The 24,571-nt window shown below is 35.6% G+C and overlaps 1 protein-coding gene, 1 non-coding gene and 1 pseudogene across 2 annotated transcripts; 2 read left to right on the top strand and 1 right to left on the bottom strand.

Moving 5' to 3' along the window:
* The first annotated feature begins 220 nt into the window (after positions 1-220).
* Positions 221-2,325, top strand: LOC131175833 (glycine-rich cell wall structural protein 2-like). Its single transcript, XM_058140507.1, has 4 exons — positions 221-355; positions 624-678; positions 1,844-1,972; positions 2,210-2,325. Exons 1-4 carry the CDS (start codon positions 221-223, stop codon positions 2,323-2,325), a joined length of 435 nt encoding a protein of 144 aa, XP_057996490.1.
* A 1,586-nt stretch (positions 2,326-3,911) lies between these two features.
* LOC110666081 (uncharacterized) lies at positions 3,912-16,203 on the bottom strand (annotated as a pseudogene).
* Positions 8,888-8,994, top strand: LOC131176176 (small nucleolar RNA R71). Its single transcript, XR_009146301.1, has one exon. It is a non-coding gene; the product is annotated as a small nucleolar RNA R71 (small nucleolar RNA).
* Positions 16,204-24,571: the final 8,368 nt, after the last annotated feature.

Genomic DNA, 24,571 nt, shown 5'->3' with positions numbered 1-24,571 from the left:
AGAGAAATTACCAGGAATTGTGAAATTTAAGAGCAAAAGGAAAGAGTTACAGTATAGAGCATTCAAGGTAAAGGGATGCATAAGAAGTCGCAGTGTTATGCGGAGTTAAGTGCTTTCCAGAACATGTGCATAGGTAAGGTGCATAAGCCATGCAGTGCTGCATAAGAGGCAATAGATGTGGCATAGGCTATGCAGGACAGTTGCATAAGGGAAATACAACATGCGATTCTGCGAAGTAGCGAGAAAGGGTTGCCTGAGCTATGCAAAGGTTATGCATGAGGAAATTCATAGTCATGCAGGGTATACAAAAAGCTGCATGGGAATTGGCAAGGGAAATGTACAACCAAAGATAAAAGTATGGGAATATAGACAGTATGGGCAAATATGTACAAAAAGGCAATAAGTGCAATAAAAATCAAAGAAGACGAATGTAATAGCTATTCAATAAAACTTCAAAGGAAACAGAATTTAAAAGAAACTAATTGAGCAAATCAACAAAATCCAAAACAAAGTATAAATGTTTGAACATATTTACAAAGAAAAGGTCCTACAAGATTGAACAAAAGTAAACTAAACACTAATCTATGTCTATTGTTTTTCCTTTGTACAAGGATGTTGCTTAGGGGCTGGTGGCTGCTGCCGGCTGTCGAAATGATGGTGCAGGAGGAGGTGATGGAGGTGGGTGTGGCATGCCCAGGAAAATCATGAGTTGCTTCACCATTTCCTTGATTCTTTCTGTTTGTCCTGGTTTCCATGACAAGGTCAAGCAGTTGCTCATGACGATCCTTTAGTGTATCAAGACCATCACAAGCTTCCTATCCACAAAGTAGATATCATCACTAAGCCCGTCGAGGTAGGTGAATAAGGCTTTAGTGTTGAATGGAGGAGGTCTGTGGATGAGGTAGGTTCAATTTGTAGGAGGAATGGGTGAGCAGAGGTAGCTGGAGTGTCTGAGTAGGGTGAGGGTGGGGTAGGGGTAGTAGGGTCTTTGTGGGGCTGGTGTGAAAGGTTGGGTTCGGTTGTGCAATAGGCTCGATTTAGTGCAGGTGGCAGTGTCATCAAAATATGATAAATGGAACCTGTTTTGGTTAAGTGTGCATATCAAAATAGGAAGTGTCCTCAAGTGCTGGGATTGAGTGCTCTGCAGGATTAAAGCCAAAATGTTTGGCTATGACAGTGATGAGTCCACCCAAAACAATATCACCAATGGATTTGGTGGCAATATGCAGCACATGTTCGCAAAAGAAGTAACCTGGAGACACCTTAACTTTGTGAAATGCACACCATAACATAAAAAGTTCAGATTTGCCCACAGCACCAGAACTAGTCCCTCTGCCCAATATGGTGCTAGCCATCAACCTATGAATAAACCTAAGTGCAGGGTCAAGGATTTGGGATGTTTTGGACCTACCAGCAGAGAAGGTTTGGGGTTGATTTGTTATGATTCTCCAAAATTGGGCAGGATTCCAGATGCCTTTATTGGCTACCTCTACTCCAGTATGTGGTACTCTAAAGAACCCATCAATTGCAAAACCAAAAATGCTATGAAATTGATCCAATGACAGCTCTCTATGTTGCCCCAAGCATCTAAATGTCATAATTGGCTTATGGTCTACATCATGCAAGTTGAGGGTAGCAGAGAATGAAGAAATAAACTCCAAAACTAGAATTGGATAAACTACCTCTTGCTTATGCACAAATTACATCCAACCCATACCGTCAAGAAATGCAACTACATTATCAAATAAACCCAGAGATTGTAGAGCATCAGCAGATATATACCTAGTAGGTTGTACTTTCCTATCCTTGAGTCTTTTGAAAGCGGCTTTTTGAATTGTATCAGGGAGAGGCCAAGGCAGTTTGGATACAAATGGGGTTGCTGAAACTGTCCTTCTACTGGAAGAAGGTGTAGAGGCTGGAGCCTTTGGTTTTTTAGGAGGTGGTTCCGAAAATGGGGTGGGTGGGTCTTTGCGTTTGGACAGAGGAGGAGCAGAGGGCATGGGTCGCACGGATTTGGACCTAATTTTGCGTTTGTATGTGGTTGATGGAGGTGGTGGTGGTGTCGTTTGTGGTGGAGGATTGGAAGGGGGATGTATCGAAGACAATGGAGTGACTTCAAGAGGAGAGGCGGGCGGGAATGGGGAGGGGAATCCATGGTCGATTGGAGAAGAGATGGAAATGTAGGGGGATTTAGGGTTTTTGTGATTAGAGCGCTGGAGAAGATGGGAGAGAGACGGCGAGAATGCCGGAAAGAAATGGAGGATGAAGGGCGGTCGTGGGGTTCAAGAGTCGGGAAGTGGAGGTGGTGGGAATGGCTGTTCTTGAAAATGAATTTGAATCGGGTTGTAGGAGATTGCATAAGGAGAAAATGATTTATGCATAACTTGTGCGTGTTTCAAAAGGATTTATATTTGAGAAAGTGCTTATGCACAAGTGCATAGGTTATGCATCCTTATGCATGTTTGGTGACCTGAAATGGTGAGGAGCGAAGTCATGCGGGAGTGCATAAGTTATGCACTCCCCTTATGCATCTCTCGGCAATAATTGTTTTTCAGAAACTTGGGTCATGCAGATGTGCATAAGCTATGCACTCTGCTTATGCACTCTGCGGCAATTTTTGGGATTCAGAAATTTTGGTTATGCAGAAGTGCATAGGCTATGCACATTCCTTATGCAGGTCTCGGCAACTTTTGGGATTTTCTGTTTTCTGGTTATGCAGGAGTGCATAGGCTATGCACTCTGCTTATGCACTCTTCGGCTGAATTGATTTTTTTGGAGATCTTGGTTATGCAGAGGTGCATAGGCTATGCACCTTCCTTATGCACCCCTCGGCAAGGATGATTTTTCTGGGTTTTTGGTCATGCAGAAGTGCATAGGTTATGCACTCTGCTTATGCAACCTTCGGCTGAATTGGAGCTGTGGGATTTTGGTTATGCAGAAGTGCATAGCTTATGCACCTTCCTTATGCAAACTTCGGCAGAGAGAGAAAATGAAGGATTTGAAGTTATGCAATTGTGCATAGGTCATGCACTCACCTTATGCAAGTTTTGTCAGATATGAATTTTGACAAAATGAGGTTATGCAGGGTTGCATAAGCTATGCACTCTCCTTATGCACTTGCAATAAAGGTGAAAAATGGCAAGAATTTTGGTCATGCAGGATTGCATAAGCTATGCAGTTGCTTATGCACAAGTTTAACAAGATCAAGAATGCAATAGAACATGGATTGCAAGTGTGAAAGATACCCTGGAATGATGAAATATAATTCTATGAAGCACAAACCATGAGAAATTTTCACCAAAAACACATCAATATATTCAAAATTCATCAAAAGTGCATCACATAAGCATGTAAAAATGGATCCTACATAAAAGACCTTTGAGAGCTATGCCATTTTGACTCAAATTCTGCAAATCAACATTTAGCACATAAAACTCCATAAAAATCTGTATAAAGTTGCATCAAACCACAAATGAGAAATGAAATCTCCAAGATTTGCCAAGAAAATTCAACATTTCTACTTTGAATCCTACAACCCAAAGAAGCTCAAAACTGCAAAATTGACTCACTTACCCCCCTAATATCATGATAAGCACAAATATTAGAAAATTACCCACCCAACCTCACCAAAAACACATATGTCTAACTGCAGATTTTATTGTTACGCTCTGCATAAACGGATAGCAATTTCAGTGATTCACCAACCTTTCTCCATTGATATACATCCAACCTCATCAAAAATACAAGTCATTGGCTGCAGACACCCCTTTTTGCTGCAGATTTTATTTTTCCTCTGCATGAACTAGATTGCAGCTCCTGCACAGATTATGCAGCAAAAGCTTATCAGTTCTTTTGAAGGACTAAATTTGTCAAGTTAAGAATTACTTCCCCAATAGTTCACCAGCCCTTCTTCATTGAATTACATCTACAAGAGACAAAATTTAACAATGTCAAAAATTGAATTTGGGGAGATTTAAGATAAAAACAAAATTAATGAAAATGAAAGTAAATCAACAAAAGCAAAATAAAAGGACTTGGGATGCCTCCCAAGAGGGCTAATTTCTAGTCCTTAGTTTGGACTTTTCATGAATTTCAGAAAAGAGGTGAGGATTGGAGAGCTTGTAATGACTTGCTCCTAGTATTGGGTCTCCGGTTATGTAATGCTTCAATCTATGCCCATTGACCTTAAAATTCCCATTTTTCACTCCAAATTTCTATTGCTCCATAAGGGAAAACCTTAGAAACTCTATATGGACCAGTCCACCTTGACTTGAGTTTTCCAGGGAACAATTTCAATCTTGAGTTGAACAACAAAACTGAATCACCTTCTTTGAATTCCTTTTTCCTCAGATGCTTATCATGCCAAACTTTAGTTCTTTCTTTGTAAATACGGGCACTTTCATAAGCATCCATCCTCAATTCCTCAAGCTCATTAAGTTGTAACAACCTTTTCTCACCAGCTTGCTTAAGATCAAAATTCAAGGTCTGAATGGCCCAATATGCTCTATGTTCTAGCTCCACAGGTAAATGACAAGACTTACCATACACCAACCTAAAGGGAGTAGTTCCTATAGGGGTTTTGTAGGCAGTCCTATATGCCCATAAAGCATCATCTAGTTTGATAGACCAATCTTTCCTAGAATTGTTCACAGTTTTCTCCAAAATATGCTTGAGCTCTCTGTTAGAAATTTCAACTTGTCATGAAGTTTGAGGATGGTATGGGGTAGCTATCTTGTGCACTACACCATACTTCCTCATTAAGCTCTCAAATTGCTTATTACAAAAATGGGAACCCCCATCACTAATTATAGCCCTAGGAGCTCCAAATCTGCTCAAGACAAATTTTTTCAAAAATTTTACTACCACTCTAGCATCATTAGTTGGAGTTGCAATAGCTTCCACCCACTTCGACACATAGTCAACCCCAACTAAGATGTATCTATTACCATATGAAGGAGGGAATGGCCCCATAAAATCTATTCCCCAAACATCAAATAATTCCACTTCAAGAATATTATTTAGGGGCATTTGATCTCTTTTTGACAAATTTCCACTCCTTTGACATTTATCACAATCCAACACTAATTTCCTCACATCCTTAAAAAGATTTGGCCAAAAGAAACCAGCTTGCAAAATTTTACTAGCTGTCTTAGAGATGCCAAAATGTCCTCCATAATCAGAAGCATGGCAATGATGCAAAATACTCTGGATTTCCTCTTCAGGAATACATCTTCTAATTAGACCATCACAACATCTCCTAAAGAGTAAAGGATCATCCCATCTATAAAACTTCACTTCATGCAAGAACTTTTTCTTTTGTTGCCATGTCATACCTAGAGGTAAAACTCCACAAGATAGATAATTCACAAAGTCTGCATACCAAGGTAGTTTAGCAACAAGAGAGAAAAGTTGTTCATCCAAGAAAAACTCATCAATAGGTATTTCATCCAATTCTTCACCATCCAATTTCAACCTACTAAGATTATCAGCAACTACATTTTCAGCTCCCTTCTTATCTCTAATCTCCAAATCAAACTCTTGTAGCATCAGAATCCACCTAATGAGCCTTGGTTTGGCCTCCTTTTCTGAGCAAATACGATGGTGCATGATCCAAAATATAACCACCTTTGAGTCAATAATGTAAGGTCCGAACTTTTCCAATGCAAAGACAATTGCCAAAAATTCCTTTTCGGTTGTTGCATAATTTGTTTGAGCCTCATCCAGTTGTTATACTAGCATAATAAATAGCATAAGCGTTTTTGTCCTTTCTTTGACCAAGAACAGCACCCAGTGCATAGTTGCTAGAATCACACATAATTTCACAAGTTAGGCTCCAATCAGGTGGTTGCATGATTGGTGCGATGATGAGCTTGCTTCAACTGCAAAAGGCATCCAAACACTCTTGGTCAAATTCAAATGGTGTGTCATTACTTAACAAATTAGACAAAGGTTTAGCTATTTTAGAAAAATCCTTAATAAAGCGTCAGTAGAACCCGCATGTCCTAGGAAACTTGAATTCCCTTGACATTGGTAGGAGGAGCCATCTTCTCTATCACTTCAACTTTGGCTTTATCAACCTCTATTCCTCTGTTAGACACCAAATGTCCAAGCACTATCCCTTCTGAACCATGAAATGACACTTTTCCCGATTTAACACAAGGTCGATTCGCACATCGCAAAATTTTAGAAAGGTTAGCCAAGCATATATCAAAAGAAGATCCATAAATGAAAAATCGTCCATAAAAACCTCCATTATGTCTTCAATGAAATCGAGAAGATTGCCATCATGCACCTCTGAAAAGTGGTGGTGCATTACACAACCCAAATGGCATCCTTCTATAAGCAAAGGTTCCATATGGGCAAGTAAAAGTGGTTTTCTCTTGATCATTTGGATGGATAGGGATTTGAAAAAAACCTGAATATCCATCTAAATAGCAAAAGTAAGAATGCCTAGCTAGTCTTTCCAACATTTGATCAATGAAGGGAAGTGGAAAATGATCTTTTCTAGTGGCAACATTTAATTTTCTGTAATCTATGCACATTCGCCAACTAGTCACCGTTCTAGTGGGAATTAATTCATTATTTTCATTTTTGACCACTGTCATTCCACCCTTCTTTGGGACAACATGTACTGGGCTTACCCAAGTACTGTCTGAGATGGGATATATGATCCCTGCATCAAGCAACTTCAAAATTTCCTTTTTAACAACTTCTTTCATATTTGGGTTCAACCTCCTTTGATGTTCAATAGATGGTTTACAATTTTCTTCCAAACTGATTCTATGCATGCAAAAATGTGGGCTTATTCCTTTAATGTCATCTATGGTGTATCCCAAAACTTTCCTAAATTTTCTCAACACTCTTAACAACTTATCAGCCTCTAAAGTACTCAAGTTTGCATTTACAATTACTGGATAAGTGTTATTAGTGCCAAGAAATTCATACCTGAGCTGAGAAGGAAGTTGCTTAAGTTCTACCTTAGGTGCATCTTCTTCCTTGAATGATGATTGCTTAAATTCAGCTTTTTCCTTTTGTGTGAGTTGAAAAACTGGAGCAGAAATGAATGGTGGACTTCCCTCTAAGTGTTGAGTATATGCAGCTACATGAGGGTTGTCATAGTCTATGCCTCCTCCATGAACCAAACAATTTTCAAGTGGATCTTCTGGATATTTCTTTCTGAAGTGTTCTTCAACCAGCTCATCAATAATATCAACTCTCAAGCAAGTATCAGCTTCAGAATGATGCTTTTTCATAGTGTTATTGATATTGAAAATTAACTGCTCTTCACCAACTCTAAGAGTAAGCTTTTCTCCTTTCACATCAATCAATGCTCCTGCTGTAGCTAGAAAGGGTCTCCCCAAGATAATTGGAATATTAGAATCTTCCTCCATGTCCAAGATGACAAAGTCAACAGGTATATAGAACTTTCCAACCTTCAGGGGCACATTCTCCAAAATCCCTTCAGGATACTTGATTGTTCTGTCAGCTAACTGAAGAGAAATGTGGGTTGGCTTTAGATCTCCCATGTTGAGCTTTTCATAGATAGAAAGGGGCATAAGGCTAACGCTGGCCCCTAAATCACATAGAGCTTTTGTAGAACAAGACTCTCCAATGTGGCATGGAATTGAAAAACTCCCTGGATCCTTAAGCTTTGGAGGAAGTTTCCTCTGGAGGATAGCACTACATTCTTCTGTCAAAGCTACAGTTTCATCATCTTCAAGTTTTCTCTTATTTGAGAGAATTTCTTTCAAGAATTTTGCATAAGAGGGCATTTGTGAAAGAGCATCAACAAAAGGCACATTTATGTAAAGTTTCTTCAAAACCTCTAAGAACTTCCCAAATTGCCTATCAAGCTTGGCTTTGTGAAATCTTTGAGGAAAGGGAAGTTGTGGCTTGTAGGGCTCAGGAGGTATATACTTCTCTTCTTTTTCTTCAAATTTCTCCTTACATTTTTCTGCACTCTCTTGTTTTCCACTCTCATCAGTTCCTTTCTCATTTTCTCTCTTCTCACTGTTTTCACTCTTCTCATCATTTATAACTTTACCACTTCTTAAAGTAATAGCTTGACAATGCTCTCTTGGATTTTCTGGTTGACTTGGAAGCTTTCCAAAAGATTTGGCACTTGAGGAAGATGCTTGTTGTGCAATCTGGTTTTCCAGCATTCTGTTGTGTGTTTGCATTTGTTCCAGCCTTGCTTTCACCTCTCTCATCTCCTCATCATGCTTATTTTGGTTGGCAAGAATCTGTTGCAATAAAGCTTCAGTGGTGGAATTTCGTTCTTGCTGTTTTGGTGGAGGGTTCATATTTTTCTGCTGAAAATTAGGCAATGGTTGCCTATTTTGCTGATATGGAACTTGACTTTGCTGTTGTGGTTGAAAATTCTGATTTTGAACTTGATTTTGCTGATTGCCCCATGAAAAGTTGGGATGATTCCTCCAATTTGGATTGTAAGTTTGAGAATAAGGATTCCCCATTTGCTTGTTTCCATAATTACCAACATATGCTGCTTGTTCTCCATAATCTACTCCACAGCTGGTAGTTTCCTCTGCATAAGCCACTTGTTGTGAACTTCCAGCTGATGATGTTGAACTAACCAACATACTCAAATCTTCCATCTTCTTAGCAAGGACATTTGTAAGTGCATCAAACTTTGCATTAATCATGTTGAATGGATCAAGATCATACATCCCAAAGACTTGCCTTTTACGAGTTGGGTGGTCCTCTTGGACTACTCGAAATATGAGTATTATTTGCTATTTTATCTATTTTCTCATATGCTTCTTCTTCATTCTTTATAATATATTCTCCTCCTGTTTGAGCATCAATAATTCCTCTGATTGCAGGAGTGACATTTGTGTAGAAATTCTGATTTATCATCCATTTTGGAATGGCATGATGTGGGCACAATCTTTCCAATTCCTTCCATCTCATCCATGATTCATAGAGAGTTTCATCTTCTCTTGGTCTGAAAGATGTCATTTGATTCCTCAGCTCTTGAGTTTTTCCAGGTGGAAAATATTGTGCAAGAAATGCATCAGTTAGTTGCTCCCAATTTGTAATGGAGTTGTGAGGTAAAGAATCAAGCCAATCCAATGCTCTATCTTTCAAAGAGAATGGAAATAGCTTCAATCTTGCTGCATCATCAGACACTCCAGGTTGTTTTTGCATGTCGCAAATCATAGCAAATTTCTTCAAGTGTGTGTGTGGATTTTCAGAAGGATGTCCTCCAAATTGAGAGTTTTGGATCATTTGAAGAACTCCAAAATCCATCTTGTAGCTGTTTGCATCAATCCTTGGTCTTGCTATGCTCTCTCTCAAGTCATCAAAACGAGGAAAAGCATGATCCATCATACTTCCCCTAGGCACGTTTGCATTAACAACTTCTTCTCCTTGGGCTTCATTTTCATTGTTTTGACCATTTCCAGCATTACCAACACCAATTCTAATTCTTTCATCAGCCATATTTGCTTCAATTTCGGTTTCTCTCGAAGCTTCCTTCCTTCTTCTGGTTTCTTTCTTGTTGGCCTTGCAAAATTTCTCAATTTCAGGATTGAAAAGTAAGGTTGTGTCACTTGAGCTTCTAGCTCTTCTCATAAAAGATTAAAGTACCTGAAAAAGAACAAACAAACACAAAATGAAAAGATAACAAAGATAAAACTAAAAACAACTAAAATAATCAAGAATTCAATCTTAAACAAACAACTCCCCGGCAACGGCGCCAAAAACTTGATGCGTCCCAACCGCAAGTGCACGGGTCGTACAAGTAGTATAGAAAAATATCGATCCCACGAGGAGTTGTGTTAATGATTGAATTTTCGATATAAAAGTTGACTAAATTGAAGTATTTATGAGATTAAAATGATGAATTAATGGGTAATGGAGTGTGAAATCTAATTGTGCAAAATTAATATTCTATTCAACAATGTATTAATTAAACTAAAATTGCATCAAATAGAAATAAGCAAGTTCAAATATGGCAATATTTAAATTGGCGAATGATTAAATTCGATTAGAAATTAACAATGGTAAAAAGGCGATTCCGGAGTTCGGGATTTCATATTCGAGCTATTTTGGGATTTTAAATTGGTTATCCAATCTTGTGAAACTAATGGGTTTTAAGGAGATTAATTCTTAAATCCTTTTGACAAAGAGTGCCTTAATCAAACTAATCCTACTTTCGTGGAGTTAGAATTAATTAAGACCCATTAAGTTCTTTAATTAATCTATGAATCCTCTTAATCCTTAGCCTATTTCTAGGTCTAAGTTAATTAAGTCCAATTTCCTGATTATCTATCACAAGGCCTTCTCCTTTATGCTTCAACCATGGATTAAGAACATTACTCAATGGGATCCTACATTAAGCATGTCATTAAGCATACAAGAAATGAATAAAACTCATTAAGACCACAAAATATAGATTACCCAATCAAAATCCACAAAATATCCCAAATATTACAACCCTTACTCCAGAATCAAAAGTAAACTACTCACTATCCATAATGCTTACAAGATATGATGAGTTTAAATGGAAATAAAGCTTTAATCTAGGCTAAGAAGTAAGTAATTAAACACTAGAAGTGTAGAAAAGTGTAAAGAAAGAAAGAAATCTGCAAATCTTAGTTGAAAATGGTGTGGAAGGTGAAATGACTCCTCAAATTCTGCTTAGCCTCCTCCTTTCTTCCTTTGCTCCTTGCCTCTTCCTTCTAAAATGAGAAAATGGGACTATTTATATCATTTTTCTGACATGGAGCCCTAAAATAGTATGTTCTAGGAGGAATACATTATGGGAATCTTCTTGACTCATTAATGAGCTCTTTTGGGGCGCATAAGTGGATGCATAAGTTATGCGATCCCTTATGCACATTTCTACGATTCTGGGTTACTTATGCGTTTGCATGACTTGGTGCATAGGTTATGCACAATTTCGTGAATCTGCATAAGGGAGGTGAGAATGTGCATAAGTATGCGATCTCCTTATGCACATTTCACTGGTTCTGAATGCAGTGTTCTTCCTCCTTATGCAGAATCGCATAGCTTATGCGACAAGTTATGCACTGATTTCAATTCATATTTCAGCTTGAAAACTTGTTTTTGGCATCTTTTTGCTGTAGAAGACACTCCTCAATGGCAAAATTCTCTTTAGTCCTTCAAAAACACCATTTTTTCCTACAATACAAAGCAAAAATTACAAATTAATCCAAAGTTGACAATTATGGAAAACTAACTAAATAACTAATGAAATTAGCTAAAAATGACTAATAACCAAATAAAATGATTGTGAAATTAGACCTAAATGACTATGCAAAATATGTGCATCAATATGATATAAAATATGTAAAATAGAAATTCATGTAGTAAACTTTTTTGTTAATGCTGTAACAATCTCTCTCTCTTTCTCTCTCTCCGTGCCTGTATAAGAAGCAAAGTGCAGAATATTTTGAGGTAATTTTTATTTTGAGATAATTTTTTTTATTATTTAAATACATATTGATGCAGATCACTACAAGAAAAAAAAGGAGATTTGAAACCGAATATTCGGTTTCAAATCAGTGAAAATCGGTTTCTAAATGAATTTAGAAACCGATTTGAAACCGAAATATTCAGTTTAAAATCTACATGTTTCTAAATAAATTAGAAACAGAATATAACATTCGTTTCAATTTCTGAAACCATTTTGAAATCTATTTTCCGTTTCAAAATTTAGAAACCACATAATTTCGGTTTCAAAATCCGTTTCAATTTAGAAACTGATACTTTCGGTTTCAATTTACCTGAAATGGATTTCTGTTTCAAATTGGTTTCTAAATTGTAAACATAACTAAAACACCTTTTAAAACCGAAATTCATTCGGTTTTTAAATAGAAACTGAAATTCCGTTTCAAATCCGTTTGTAAAATTATTTTATTTTGAAACCGAAACTCTTTATTAGAAATGGAAATTTTCGTTTCTAATCCGTTTCAAATTAGTAGAAAATTTTTTATTTTTTTTATTTAATTCATTATTTCCTGCATTGATGCATAAAATATCAATATCACAATATTTACAATATCAAGCTATCAAATATCAAATATTAGTTAATATTATATATAAATATAACAGTGATGAGTTATGAAAATAATTTACTATATAGAAAAATAAAATATCATAATAACAAAAAAAACAACCTACTTGTTATCAATAATATCATCACTCATCACCACTATCGACCTCTCTACCATCATCCTGATGAGTCGCATCTGGAGCTGGAGCTGTAAACTGCGTACCCTGCATCATTTGTGCCATCATGTTTTGCATCATTTGTTACATGCGCTCTTCTAGTGTCTGCTCGCGTTGTCGGTATCTCTCCTCCAACATCAACTCACACTATCGGTCTCTCTCCTCCATTACAGCCAGACTATCTTTTAGTGTTGCGAAAGTCTGATGCAATTGCTTGATCTCTTTCTCCATTGCCTCTAATTGAGCGCGATGGAATGCAGTAGAAGATGATCCATGCGATGAGCTAGGGTAAAAAATTGATGCTTGGGATCCAATGCCATAAACCCTGGTCTTCTTCTCCCCCCCTACAACTTGATAATATAGTGTCACCTCATCCACAGTGGGAGGGTCACTGCACCCCTCTTGTGGTTGAGATGACTACTCCTTAAGTGCCAAAAATGCATCCTGCATAAGTCAATACATATGTTTTAAATACATTTGTTTCGGCAATTGAATAAATAAACTCAATTATTCATTTTTTTCCTATAATTGAAAGACAAATAAAATACTTGTTTACTTACCATAATTGATTGCGCTCGTGCATCAACCATATCGGAGGTGCCCTTCCTAGTATGGGTTTTATGGAAAAGCTCATAGGGAAAAGGTCTTCGACCAAGCTGGGCTTCCTAAAAAGATATAATGATTTTAGTGATATTTATAATAATGTTGAATTAATTCCTACTAATATGTAGATAGACACTAACAAAACCAGTAAATATGAAATTATTACCATTCTATCTGCGTGAGTGGTATGTGAAACTGAACCCCCTGTGTGTCCAGAAATGCCTGGCCCAAGTCCCCCTATCTCACTACAGCGGTTAGCAGAGAACTAATGGCTCTTGGCTTTGAACTCTAGGCTACTCCATGCTTCCTTCCATTTTTGCATTGTACTATTAGGCACGATGACCTTGGATTTTCCTTTCCTGACATTGCACATTAGTGCCTTGTAGCGCTCTGCAGCTTTACGCCTCCATGCTTCCTTTACGAGTAGAGTTACCTCTTGCCAGTCAAAGTATTTCTGTAGTAAAATAAATAAAAATTAATATGGTTGTATTAGTATGATAATGTTAAAAGAAAAAATGACAGCATTTCCCCTTAATTTTGGACAATGCAACCTAGTTATTAGGCATTAATTACACCTGTTAAAAACACTGCATATATTCTCAACAAAAAACAACATTCACCCCAACTACAGCAACTCACAACAATATATATTTTCAACAGTGTCCTTCTGGGTCCATCCACTCCATGAATATATTCTTCATCTTCTTAGCACATTCCTCAGATGGATGTAACTTGTACACAAGAAAGACAACAAATATGTTGATTTTATGCAAATGTAGAAACATGGTACTTCAATTGCCAATAACAAATAATACCAAATCATAAAGCTAATTAATTTTCAATACTTACGCCCCATTAGTGAGCTTTATTCATTTCTTTCTTCCAAAGGTAGTGAGTGATAAGCCATCCATTGATGATATCGGTACTACCCCAACTGAATTATTTCCATGACCAGAGGTCGATCCAACTGCAGGCTCAGAAGATGGGGTAGTAGGAGGTGGCAGTGGAGGTGGAAATGGAGGTGGAGATGGAGGTGGAGGTGTAGCTTCATGCTGTGTTGAAGTAGTAGACCCCTCCGGATCTGGCATCGACCTTTTAGTGGATGGTGAAGGAACCTAAGGCTGACCTTGTGCAGATTGGTGTAAATGATCATTAGCCTCATCCTGTAGAAGTAACTGCCTTGATTATGAACAGCCCAATAAACCTCCCTTGCGACCATTGCCTCGCATCCTGCATGAACAGTGGTATTAATTAGTTAACTTCATTGAACTTATTATAAATAATACAGATGAAGTTTCTAACAGTTACAATTTATACTTCAAGTTTAGGAATATAAATTCATTGAGAAAAATACCTAAATCTAATTAGTATCACTATCATATTCATCATCATCTTCCTCATTGCTTTCTGAGTCCAATTCAAGCTCTTCTTCATCCTCAATGTCCTCTTCATCAATTTCAACTAGTACACCGCTTAGATCATTTAAATATTATTGTTGATCATCATCATCATCATCAATTTGTATCAAAGGGACTTCCATTTTATCTTCTTGAAAAGGTTCTTCCTGTGCAGGGGGGGGGGGTTATCACATTCACTTGATCAGGAAGAACAATAACAGATCTCGCTTTGATTTTGAAGACAGCCCACCAATCATCCTTGTCACGCTTTAAGCTTGGATATATGGAATAATTGACTTGCGCAGCTTGGATAGTGAGAATAAATAGTTCATACCTATTGAATGATCATATATGATTAATAACCACAAGTTTATATTTTGGATGAATCTTTGTTCCCACATTTGGTGTTGGATCAAACCAATCACATTTAAACAATATAGTTCTTTTGATTGGTAATCCAGGGTACTCCAATCGTAGTACTTCAATTAATTGTCCATAGTAGTCACTTTCATCAGTACTGTAATTAGTCCCGTTGATGCATACCCCACTGTTCATCGTTGCCCTATGTGAACCATGACTTTTAGTGTGAAATTTATAACTATTAACTACATAACCATTGTAGGACATAACACTTCTTAATGGACCCTTTGATAGATCCTTTAAGAACTGGTTTGATATATTGTTGGAGGGATTGTGAACATATTTATTGAAACACTTATCAAATTCATGCTCCAGTTTCTCATCAACTTCTTTATCATTGATATTTGGATTGGCCGTGTGTAACTCATTAACAAAAATGCTGCATGAATAAAAGCACTCAATTACATGTTTCGAATCAATAATGGCATTGCAACAATTATAATAATTGAATATTTGAAAAACTTACTCAATGTACAGTTTTACTTCTATACAATTCAATAAGATGTACATTTGTGCTGCTTGAAATTCTTCTTCTGCGAGATATCTAACTTTTCCTTTTCCCAGTGGCCTACCTGAATGAGTGAAAATTGATAGATTCCCTGGATGTTCATCCATATGTTCGACTGTATCATCATTGCGTGGAACCTTTCGATGCCTTGTGTTGACATGCGATTCAAAATAATGAGCACAGAACAACGATGCTTCTTTAACTAAGTACGCATTGCATATAGAACCTTCTACTTTGGCTTTATTTTTCACATTATTTTTTAACTTCCTAAGGTACCTGTACCACTTGCCATTTAGTCACAACAATTCTCCATATAATGACAGTATACAATAATATATTAAACTAGTTACCTATCAAATTTATACATCCACCGATATTGCACTGGACTAGCAATCCATGCTTCATAAGCCAAATGCACTGGGAGATGTTCCATGGAGTCAAAGAAACTTGGAGGGAATATACGCTCTAGTTCACACAATATTATATGAATCTCTTAATTGAGCTGTAACATGTCTTCTTTTCTGATTGTTGTTGAAGTTAACTCTCTAAAGAAATTGATCAATTCTGTCAATGCTTGCCACACATTTTTTGGAAGCAATTCCCTGAATGCTATTGGGAGTAATCTCTGCATAAAGACATGACAGTCATGGCTTTTCATCCCAAACAATTTCAGTTTTCGCATGTTTATACACCGACCCATGTTTGACACATAACCATCTAGGAATCTAAGATTTTTAAGCCATTCACACAACACTACTTTTGATTGTTTGTCTAATGTGTAACATGCTTTAGGATACTTTCCTGTTGCCATATTACTCTCCAACTCAGGTCGGTGACAGAACTCTTTCAAATCTTCCCTTGATTTTGCATTGTCCTTCGTCTTCCCTTCAACATTCATTACAGTGTTAAAAATATTTTCAAATACATTTTTCTCTATATGCATGACATCTAGGTTGTGGCAAAGCATGTTAGTACTCCAATATGGCAAATCCCAAAAATGCTCCGTTTCTTCCAAACAATTTTTTTTGCTTTACGACTATTATTCTTATCTGCACCCATATCTGTGACACACATTAATCCTAGATGTTGTATTTGTTCTAGAATCTCCTCACCAGATAGAATGGGGGGAGCTCTTTTTGTAACTGTCTTGTTCTTTCTAAAAGCAGTTTGGTTCCGTCTGAAAGGATGGTCAGTTGGTAAGAATTTACGGTGAATTCATACTCATCAAACAGAATCAGTAAATTCAAAATTGTAATAAATTTTCTTGCATATAATCCATTTAAAAATTTGGGAAGAATGAGCCATTTTCTAAACCTACAATGATAAACACCAATGAGTGAATGTTGTCGTGACATGTAGCCATTTTCTAAAGCTAGCAACGGCTATGTGTGCGTCAATTATTTTGGGGAGTTGGGGTTAAGCCCCTCCCTTGGTCTGCCCACTTATTATCAAATAAATCCTAATAATAATAATAATAAAATCCTCCAACTAGCTACGTAATTATAATTCTTATGCACATGCTTTTGCCTGCTTATTCCCTTGCAATACAAGTATTTTCATGACATAATTATCTCTTACAGATACAAAGACCCCTATCTTAAGTGAATTTTCAATTTTCTCTGTCTTTGTTTGCTATTACATTAATTCATGATTTTAAAATTAAAATTAAGATCAAATTGATTGGTTGAATCGATAATTAATAAATCAAATTTTAAATTAGTCTAAATTTATTACTAAATTAGATAAGAAAGTCAATTGGTGTGATTTAGTTAACGAACGATTAAGTCAATCAGTCGGATTAATAAACCAATGAACTAGATCCTAAGTCTTGTGACGCCCCTTACCCGTCTATTGTATAGCCGAGCAAGAAGTGTCACATTCGGTGCCGGAGCACCCTATCTTGTCTTGTGATGTCATGTCTATTGTAAATTTTAATGTCCTTTAAATCAGGTAATTTACGTGTAGAAATTTTTTTTTTTAATATCTTATTTTTGTGGAGACCCGAACAGATCCTCCTCTGTTTTATTAGCATCTGGCGGGTTCCACTATCACCTGTTAACATATTCATAGTCATCTCATATATTTCCATATCATATTCTCTTTTATCATATCATTCGCAACTATTTATGAGATCTCAAAATGAAGTGTCATCTATTGCATTCATATTGAAATTCATAGATAATAAATTATAAGTTTTCATTTCAATCTCAAAGTTTAATTACAGGTCCAAAATGAAATACATCATGACTAAACATAATGAACCAAAATACTAGTCTATACATGGGCCCTACCAAAATACAAAAGACTGGTGAGGTGACTCTAGTCGGTGGCAGATCTGGTCGAAACTCTGTTCGAATACTACTGTGGCAGCTGCTGATCTTCAGTACCTACGGGATGGAAAACCAATGCGCTAAGCATAACGCTTAGTGGTGCATAATTTATAATAACAATAATTAAACAATTGAATTAATATCTGCAAATCATAATTTCAGGGTCTTTTACATTTTTATTGCTCTTTTGAAACAATTAACATTATTGGGATCTTTCCTGTTTACTTATTGTATATTCAGTATTAATTAATTATTATCAATGCCCAAGAAACCTATAACAAATTATAAAAGCTGGATACACGGGAGTATACGGGTTAGACAGCCATATGTCTACCCTGTATACATCTGTCAGGCATGAGGCCAGCTGTCGGGCACGAGACCCGCTGTCAGGCTTGTAAAGCCAGAAATAAAGTAGGCACGATGGCCAGTAAGTAGGCATATAGCCTGTAGAATAATCATACCAGACATATATTGTCAGTTCATGATTTTCTCGATAGGCAGTACTGCTATCTATAGTCCCTAATTGGTATACCAATTTATCCAAACTAAATAAATAAGTCTAGGTATACTATGGGCAATTAAACATTTTTAATTAATTTAGCACTATTCACTGTTACTATTTTCTAGTACTGTTCATTAGTACCATTAATTTCATATTAATAGGACATTAGTCCCAATTTACATATTCATATCATTTTTAATATTTAATTTTCCTTATGAGTATTTTAATTATCATATATAGCACTTTTCCCATGAACCTTTCTTTAGGTTCATGTTGATGTGTTATCTTTATCTAGGAATTTGACTAGGTTAGGATGTCTATTTAGTCACACTTTCTTCATAACAATTGCTCCTCTATGTTTAAACTTGAATTTCAGTTTTTGAATCACTGAATTTGGAGTTATAGAACTCAAGTTATGGTCGTAATACCATAACTGGTCCGTTGCCTCTAAGCTGTCCAGAATTTACAATTCCTGGTCAATAAACTTTGACCAGTCATTTGATCATTTTATGGTCATTTTTAGACTTAGGTTCCTTCACAAGATATGTTCCTCTATGTCTTAGGGACTCCCAGGTACAATTTCATAATTTTTCAAGCTTGGTAAGGTGAGTTATAGTCAGTGTATTAACCTGGACTCTCAGTCCTATAAGGGCAATAACCAACTTCAGGGCAGTATGTTTGACCCTCTTTTTAGGGTCTTTACACTTAGAATTTGGCAAAGGTGTCTAAATCAATGTTGTAGCCCTAAGTGTCATGTTTCCATATCATATTGGACATCTCAAATGGAATTTCCTAGTGGGAGTTATGGCCAAATGAACACACAGGTATCAAATGGCATTCTGGGTTCAACTTAACATTTTCCAGATTTCACTCCCTAACTTTGGCTAATATTTTCCCTAGGATGCAATGGTTTTTAGAGCTTGGCCAAAACATAAAAATTGTTGTGCTATGTCTCATAAAATGTTTAGCACTAGTTTCACTCAATTTGTAGCTTTGGAGACCAAGTTATGGCATTTTTGCCAAAACTGGTCAAGCATACCAAAGGGACAGTATTTTTGGACAATTTCTGGGTTGACAGTTTTAGTGACTCAACTTGTGCTAACAATTTGAATTAGTTAAAGGCAAAACTGGGTTAAGTGGTCTTCATGAAAAGTGTAGCCCTATGTCTAAACTTTCCATGGGTGAAATTTTGGGTCATTTGGACCAGTATAGAGAGAGTTATGACCAAATGAACACGTACTGTTCATTTGGTGATTTTCTGGGTTGGCAGTTTCAGTGACCCAATTTTTGCTACCAATTTGAATTTGTTAAAGGAAAAACTGGGTTAAGTGGTCTTCATGAAAAGTGTATCCCTATGTCTAAACTTTCCATGGGTAAACTTTTAGGTCATTTGGACCAGTATAGAGAGAGTTATGACCAAATGAACACGTACTATTCATTTGGTCATTTTCTGGGTTGGGTGCAGGGAAATCCGAATTTAGGCAGTATTTAGGTCAAGTTTTGGACAGAATTTGGGCATGATTTCTTCATGGAAAATGGGCTATTTTGGGTCTAGTTTCACTTCCAATTGGCCTCATACCAATTGGGGTCACACAATTTTATTTATGGCCTAAAATGTACACTGCCCTCAACAAACACAACCTGCAGAAAATTGACACTTCCAAAACTTAATCTCCTCCAACTTCCTTACTTCAATTTGCATGCAATACACTTCTATAAGCAACAATCTCATCCCAATTAGGTCAAATTTCAAGCATTTACACAAAATCTCCAAGTCATGTACACAAACCCTAATTTCCAAGTTTCAAACTCAATCAATTCAATCCCTTTTCACTTCTCATACATATAATCATATCAATCATCATCTCTAAACTCATTTACATTATTTGAACACAATAAAGCCCAACACATTTCATGGCTGCCAAAATTTGGGGACATCATGGGTTCATGAATTTCTTGTTAATTTCTTGAAATTTCCACTTATCTCAAGTCACTTTCAAGTATTAAAGAAGAAGGAAGGGAGAAAAGCACTAACCTCTTGTGACCCAACTTGGAAATTTTCCCAAAACTTCAACTTTCCTTCTTCCTATGGGTACCTAGAGCTTCCTTATGATGTGAGCTAAATTTTTAATGAAGGGGACCATGGGTTTTGGTGGATAAATGAAGAGAAACTCAAGCTCAAAGCTTGAGCAAAAATGGTGGAGGGGAGAGAATATGGAGACGGCAAGGAGAGAGAGAAGAGGAAATGAAGAAGACTCTCTTGTGTCTTATATATATATATATTCTATAATTATTGTACTTTATTTTTTTTTTAAATGCCATAAGTCTATTTCCTTTCTTTTCTTTTCTTTCCTTTTCTTTTCTTTTCTTCTTCTTTCTCTTCTCATTTTTCAAATTCAAATTCATAAATTTAATTTATGTTAATTATTTTATTTCCTAATTTTAATTTGATATTTAAGTCAAAATTCACCTCTAGGGGTAAAATGACCAAAATGCCTTTCATGATGCTCATCGGGTTATTTTTATTATTTTATACCAATTTATAAATTCTCTAAACTTTAATTTATTTTTCTCAAAATTTTTCCTATATTTTTTTAATATTTATTTCATTAATTTATGTCTCCTCACTATAGTTTAAGTGTAGTTCCAGACATCCTGACTGTCTGAACAGACATTAGTCGTCGAAACAATAAAATGTACGGACTACCTATGGTGAGAGCGTTACAAGTCTAATTAGGGAATTGAATTTAAAATCACATAAAAAAAATTTTAAAATCAAAACTAATTAACTTATATATATATATATATAACTTATTTACACATTGGCAGTACTGCTCTAATTTTTACAATTAAAAGGTTTTTACTTATTGAGTATCCTAATTCCATATACTACAAACAAAATCACAATCTCTCTATTGTCACACCCCGGCTTAGGGGGCCCCAGCTCAAGCCCCTCTATGGGTGGCCTTCTTGCCAGCGTACCCTTCTAGAGGCCGGACCTGCAACTCAAATCAGTACTGTCCGCTTTGGTGGAGTTAATCCCTTGGCCCTGCAGAGCTAGGATTCGAACCCATATCACCTCACGGTTTTACTCGCCTCTTACCAATTGAGCTGCAGTTGCAGGCCCGGCCTCTAGAAGGGTACGCTGGCAAGAAGGCCACCCATAGAGGGGCTTGAGCTGGGGCCCCTGCCGGGTGTGACAATAAAAGGCGCTTTATTGTCACACCCGCACTCAAGGCCTGAGTTGCTTTCTCAGCAGTGATTTCAGAGCCGGACTGCGACTCACAGTCATCGCTTTGTGGAATTAAATCCCTTCGCTTCTGCAGAGCTAGGATTCGAACCCTTATCACTCACGGAGGCGAAGCAAATCCGTGAGTGATAAGGGTTCGAATCCTAGCTCTGCAGAAGCGAAGGGATTTAATTCCACAAAGCGGACAGTACCTTGTGAGTCGCAGGTCCGGCCTCTAGAAGGGTACGCTGGCAAGAAAGCAACCCTGAAGGGCCTTGAGCTGGGGCCCCCTAAGCCGGGGTGTGACATCTATAATTATATAAAAATTGCCATGGCATATACAATTAAACCCTCCCCACATGGGCCTCGACCTAAAAAATAGAGGAAAAAAAACCCAGAAAAAAATCCCTAAAAAAAGCCATATTATTCTCCTCTTGCCTGATGGGTCTTTCAAATTGGCCGAGAACAACTTTAGAAATAGTTTAGCTACAAGTAAAATAAAGTTGGAAAGGTACTAAAACATTATATATAACACATCTTCAAGATTCTTTTCCTAATATTTTGATTATTTAAGTCCCACCAAAGTGACAGTTCTATGATTTTCCAATAAAGAGGGTTTTACATATAACCAATTTACAAATACTAAAACAAAATTTCAGGCAACTTTGTTGTGTGGGTGAGATCAGAACACAAACTAACCCCTAACTATAATGCAGGGCCATTCTTAAAGATGGCAGTATAAGCAAAATAGCTACTGCTTGTACATTACAATGCCAATTATAAAGCACAATGGCTTTAATGATTTAATCATGGTCTTCAAAACATTACATCACACAGATCGCTAATATTACCTTGGTTTGATCTGACAATAGCTAATATTCTGACTATAGCTATTATTCTGATAAGAAGTAAATGGCTACTAATATTCTGCCAATAGCTAAGTGCAGAAATAAAAATGCTATTGCATTTCAAATGCCTTGGCTTAGTAAAAGTGGATTTTGCATCAAGTGAAATCTCAGCAAAATTCATGTTCAAACCCATGCGAAAATGAGTAAAAATGAAGTAAAAATGGAGAGCAAATAGCAAGCAGTAAGCTAGGCTACAAGCAATAGATATAACTTTGGAATCTGCTAGACCCAAGTAACAACACATCCCCAGAAAAACAAAAATTGAAGAATTTGTCTAATTACCTATAGAATCACCTACAAGGTTTTTCACCACAACACTATTCTCTAATCGCCACACCCCCAAACATACACCGAATTTGAACGACGAGCTTCGTGAAGGAATGCGGCAGCTAGCTTGACGGCAAGACACTTGTTCAACTGAGAGCGTCGCGTCTGGGAGTGATGGAAACTTTAGGAAGCAAAGGGGCGACTGTGAAGAATAGAGGAGTGTTTTAGGTTTGTTAAGTTCACCCATCCTTAAAACTACGTAGTTTTATGTAATTTAGCACTCTCATTTAGAAAATTTTTTCCCTATTTTATTTGTTATTTTAAAAAATTATGAAAATATTAATTATTTTTTAACTTTTCTTTAATTATTATTATTCTCAATATATTTATTTTTTTCACATATTTTTACATTTCAATGATATTATAAAGAAATTTTAATTAATTTTTAATATTATTTTTATAAAAATATTTATCCAATAATTTTTTAATTCTTATAAAAAAAATTTAAAAATTATTGACATAGAATGGAGCTAGTATTAAATTAATATTTATTTGCAAATATTTTTAATTTAAAATACAATTTAAAGTCATTTCTCTAGAATAGTATAAAAAATTAATATAGTTGACAAAAAAATTAATATAATATATATATATATATATATATATATATATATATATATATATATATATATATATATATATATATATATTTGAAATTAAATTGTCCCTGTAGTTTTATGAAAATAAATTTAATATAATTATATATATTTAAAATTAAAATTTGATAAAAATAATTAGATAACACTTTAATTTTTGAAACCGAAAGTAATCGGTTTCTAAATATAACTAAAAGATTTAGAAATCGATATAAATCGATTCCTAATTTGATTTTAAAATTTCATCCATTGATTTTGAAACCGAAAAAACTCGGTTTCTAAACATAGAGGAAATAGAAACCGACAGAAATCGGTTTCTAACTTGACTTTGAAATTTATTAAATCAAATATATAATAGATAAATTTTGAAACCGAAATCTATCGGCTTCTAAGCATTGATGATGAAATTAGAAACCGATAGGAATCGGTTTCTATTTTGAAAATTTAGTAAATAATATAGAAATTATAAATATAATTAGATAACAATTTAATTTTTGAAACCGAAAGAAATCGATTTCTAAATAACTTTGGAATTAGAAACCGACATAAATCGGTTTCTAAATATAACAAAGGGAAATAGAAACTGACATGAATCGGTTTCTAACCTTTTTAACCTTTTAAGCTAAATTTTGAAACCGAAAGCAATCGGTTTCTAAAACTCTTAAGAAATTAGAAACCGACAGGAATCGGTTTCTATTTTAATTTTAAACTTTAGTAAATAAAATAGAAATTACATTACTTTTGAAACCGATAGAAATCGATTTCTAAATAATTTAAGTAATTAGAAACCGATATGAATCGTTCCTAATTTATCCTTAAAATTTAATAAATAAAATTAATAATTAAATTTATTTGGAAACCGACATGAATCAGTTTCTAAATATAACAAAGGAAAATTGAAACCGATAGCAATCAGTTTCTATACAGACTTTAATTTTTAGTAAATAAAATAGAAATTATATAAATGTTGAAACCGATACGAACTAGTTTCTAAATATAAATAGATAATACTTTTATTTTAAAACCGAATGTAATCGGTTTCAAAATTAAATTAAAAGAAATTAGGAACCGATATATTTAGTTTCTAATATGACTTAAATACAGTGAAACTAGTTTTGATTCTTTAAATTAGAAACGAAAAATGATACTGTTTCAGAAATCGGTTTGTAATCAGTTTATAAACATATACTAAATTTGCCGCAAAATTATTCTGCATAATTTAGAAACCGAAGAGTTTCTATTTCTAATTTCGGTTTCAAATCGGTTACTAATTGGTTTCTAATATATTTAAGCCGTTCTACTAAATTTCCGTTTCAAAAGCCGTTTCAAATTATAAACCGACATAAATTCGTTTCTAAATTCGGTTTTTATTCTGATATTTTCTTGTAGTGAGAATAAATTTTTTAATAGTCTGCCAATCTCTCTCTCTCTCTCTCTCTCTCTCTCTCTCTTTGTGTCTCTATCTTTTCTAAAAGATACAGTACGTTTTAATATAGATTTTGAGGTAATTTTTTTTATTTTTTTTTTATTATTGA

Source organism: Hevea brasiliensis, chromosome 18, assembly GCF_030052815.1.
Source record: "Hevea brasiliensis isolate MT/VB/25A 57/8 chromosome 18, ASM3005281v1, whole genome shotgun sequence".
NCBI classification, from domain to species: domain Eukaryota; kingdom Viridiplantae; phylum Streptophyta; class Magnoliopsida; order Malpighiales; family Euphorbiaceae; genus Hevea; species Hevea brasiliensis.
This window is presented reverse-complemented; position numbering and strand designations above follow the sequence as displayed.

Excerpts from the sequence above, each read along its gene's own strand:
- LOC131175833 (XM_058140507.1), top strand. The coding sequence starts at position 221 with ATGCGATTCTGCGAAGTAGCGAGAAAGGGTTGCCTGAGCTATGCAAAG. Across the intron at positions 356-623 it reads ATGTACAACCAAAGATAAAA|GGGCTGGTGGCTGCTGCCGG; the intron begins GTATGGGAATAT and ends GATGTTGCTTAG. Across the intron at positions 679-1,843 it reads TGCAGGAGGAGGTGATGGAG|GGAGAGGCCAAGGCAGTTTG; the intron begins GTGGGTGTGGCA and ends GAATTGTATCAG.